Source organism: Etheostoma cragini, chromosome 8, assembly GCF_013103735.1.
Source record: "Etheostoma cragini isolate CJK2018 chromosome 8, CSU_Ecrag_1.0, whole genome shotgun sequence".
Lineage (NCBI taxonomy): Eukaryota > Metazoa > Chordata > Actinopteri > Perciformes > Percidae > Etheostoma > Etheostoma cragini.
The window spans coordinates 28,177,526-28,180,945 of NC_048414.1; the positions used below are offsets into that span (position 1 = coordinate 28,177,526).

General features: G+C 45.4%; 1 protein-coding gene across 2 annotated transcripts in view; it reads right to left on the reverse strand.

The window, feature by feature from the left end:
• Nucleotides 1–221: 221 nt before the first annotated feature.
• The window catches only part of lrp5 (low density lipoprotein receptor-related protein 5), a 57,203-nt gene continuing 54,004 nt past the window's right edge, over nt 222–3,420 (reverse strand). Inside the window, exons 24-28 of one of the 2 annotated variants that reach the window (XM_034878553.1) lie at nt 2,941–3,177; nt 2,110–2,220; nt 1,764–2,003; nt 835–977; nt 222–338 (exon numbers count right to left, since the gene is read on the reverse strand). In XM_034878553.1, the coding sequence (XP_034734444.1) occupies nt 237–338; nt 835–977; nt 1,764–2,003; nt 2,110–2,220; nt 2,941–3,177 (833 nt within the window). In that variant the 3' untranslated portion in view covers nt 222–236. The remainder of the gene's footprint in view (nt 339–834; nt 978–1,763; nt 2,004–2,109; nt 2,221–2,940; nt 3,178–3,420) is intronic. The other variant, XM_034878551.1, reaches the window with a different exon arrangement.

Consider the following 3,420-nt stretch of genomic DNA (forward strand, 5'->3'; position numbering starts at 1 on the left):
GGGTCTGATGGGGGGGGGACACACAGTTTGTTTAGATTAGGAGTGTGTGTTTAATGGACAGTAACAGCAGCAAAAGCAGCACTTTAAATTTTTCAGATCAGAAATCATTCAGCATAAAAATGACTTATGACTAAAGAAATCTGACTCGACTACGAGCAATTAGTTGACTGGTGGACTCAGAGTGTGGGTGTTACCTGTATGTGCGTGTGTTACCTGTATGTGTGTGTGTGTGTGTGTTACCTGTATGATCTGGTGGTGGACGGACTGTTGGAGGAGTAGAAGATCTCTGTGTTGTAGAGAGAGCGGTCAGTAGCCGGGGACGGAGGGGGGTTCAGGATCTACAGACAAGAGAGGGGTTATTTCACTGTGGACAGGAAAAAGCATGCATGTGTGAGTGAGTTTGTATGTGTGTGTCTGTGTGTTTGTCAGAGTTTGTGTGTGTGTTTGTGTTTGTGTGTGTGTCACACATTCTAAGTGGCTGCCATGCCTACAAAGAAAGGGAGATAGCAGTAGTCGAGCTCACAGTGAAAACCATTGTCAGGTAAAACCATCAATGTTTCAGCGCTGCAGTAGTAACCCTGGTAATCTCTGGCTGCCAATACACCACATGTTGTTTTTATTAATGAGGAGTCCAGTGATGGAGGAGGCCGTTGCTACTTAGACCCTTAGGAAAGGAGTATTGTTCTTGTTCAGTGATATTGTGAAGACCTACTGCAGGCCACTGGTCTATGATTTTGCATATACTTCTGCTGCATCTGAAATATTTGTGTCCCTGTACCATTTTTCTTCATGTGGACATAAATAAATGGTTAAAATCTGTGTCTGTGTGTGTACCTGAGGGTAGAAGGCTCCCTTGGTAGATGAGGAGCTGCTGGACGAGGCTCCGGTCACATGGTTCCTGTCGTAGAGAGGAGCTCCGCTGCTGCTGCTGCCCATCAGGCTCACTGAACTCATCATGGACTTCCCACAGGAGATACCTGTCCACAGGTCACAGGCCACGTCTTAGAGACACCATATCATGTGAGTTGTGCTATAGGTATAGCCAAAGACACTCAACAGCTAAACACAGCACATGACACGCTGCGCCAACGCTATAACCAATAATATATATATATATATATATAGAACCTCTTCAGAGTTCACCAAAAAAAATCCTCAGATACTTGGTAGACGCAGACGTATGTGGAACACCTGACTAGCAAACATTATGTAACAATATGATAACAAATCCTGTTTCTATTCTGCTAGTCAGAAAACAATTATAGAATCTACAATTATATCTGTATCTAATTATGCATGCTTTTCCCTCCACCGTAAAGCCTCTTGACTCAAAGATTTGAAGACTTTAAAACAATTGAACGCATTTGTTATTGTAATTGTGTAACTGTTGTGAATGTTAGCTGACGCTGGCTTCTCTGTGTTGCCGAATCTGAAGAGAGTTTGTTCCAAAGACAGAATCAGGTCTGGAAAAAAGTTAACTTTCTCCTGTTGTTTCCGTCTGAATATTGCCATTTTACTGTCAGAATGTTCTGGATTTATGTGGCTTGTAAAGAATGTCTCCAATATTGACTTTGGTGACTGTGGGGCAAAAGAATAGCTCATAATCTGTGTTCACGTGTCAATCTGTGTCATGTCTCCCATTGGAATCAATCCACTCAGGAGCTGCTGCTAGTCTCCCAGGCGGGATGGTGGACAAACCCACGGGACACACAGACAGGAAGTCGCTCTGAGTCGGGGCACTGCTGCTGTGTGTCTGATCCTACCTTGGAAGGTGCCGTGCTGCGAGCTGCTGGGGGCGATGAAATTCAGCGGCACATGGGGCGTACCACTGATGTACTCATGGGGGAAAGTCCCACTGGGGCCCTTGTAGCGGCGACACACCATACGCTGGCAGAAAAAGTAAGCTGCCCCGATCACAAAGACGAGCAGGATGATGGCGATGACTGGGCCGATGGTGTTGGGCCCGGTGTTAGGGATGCCACTGGAGGGGGGAGACACATACTCTGCACATGGAAAACAAACAGGAAACAGAGGATGCAGAGTCAAGGACAGGCACTTAGCCAGAGACAATACACGTGTGCTTACTGTATCCTGTTTCAGTGTTTTTACCACAGGCAAGCTCATCTGATCCGTCGGGACAGTCAGAGTAGTTGTCACACTGTTGTTTCTTAGTGATGCACTGGTTGTCACCGCAGCGAAACTGGTTGGGAGGGCAGATGACTGGAGGAAAGCAAGATAAAGAGACGGGCACTGAGACAGAGATCAACAGTTATCCATCATACCCAGCAGTGAGCACAGACCTTCCGGGTAGAAGACCTAGACAAAGCAGCCGGTGTGGCAAAGTGCTGCAAATGCAGAAGTGCCTTAAATCTGCATTCTATCTGATCTCCAGCAGGGGGGGACTCCTTAAACTTGCATTATATCTGAAAGTAAGTGTACAAAAATGAAACTAGCCAACAATATAACAGCCTCCAGGTTTTACTTGTGTTATTAAGTGCATGTTCCTGATGATACTTTACATACTTTTACTTACATCAAATTTTCAATGCAGGACTTTTACTTGTAACAGTGTATTTTTACAGTGTGGTATTATAACTTTTACTTAAGTACAGGATCTGATTAACTCTTCCAGCACTGCACGGGACCACTCACTGTATAATGTTAATGGACAGCGCATGTGGGGTGTCCCCCATTGGTTTGTGGAGATCTGCTATGAGTCGTTTGCCGTTACGGCCACAGCCGTCTACACTCTACATTACGTTACACACTTTCACTGGAAATCACATCATAGCCACACCCTAAAACACCCCCTGCTTTATCACAGATGTTGAAATCAACATTATAATTCAAAAAATGAACATCATTCAAATGTTTACTTATCATATGGTCTCAATTGATAGGTCCACGTTAACTGAGCTGATAGGGTCAGTTTGAACCTACTTTCACAGTCCTGCTCATCAGAGTGATCAGCGCAGTCTGGTTCCCCGTTGCAGCGCAGCTGGGCATCAATGCAGCCTCCTTTGTCACACTGGAACTGGGCAACGGAGCAAATGGGGCAGTTCTCCTCATCGCTGCTGTCGTCACACTCGGGGAAGCCATCGCAGCGCCAGGCCATGGGAATACAGTCGATCTCGCCGGTGGAGCAGGTGAACTGCTCGGTGGAGCAGGTGGGAGGCTCTGACGGGGATAGAGAGAGAGAGAGAGAGAGAGATAGAGAGAGCATGTTAACAACAGCAATCCACAAAGTTGTTCATCGTACAGCATTTTATCAAACACACATCGGCATCTCTTCTTCTCTGCTGTTTCACATCCTCTGAACGTAACACGGGTGTTAATATGTAATTTTAGTGGGAATGCTCTTCAGCATTCCCACTATTGTTATACAGTTCTTTATTATTCTTACTTCTTATTATTCCGTAC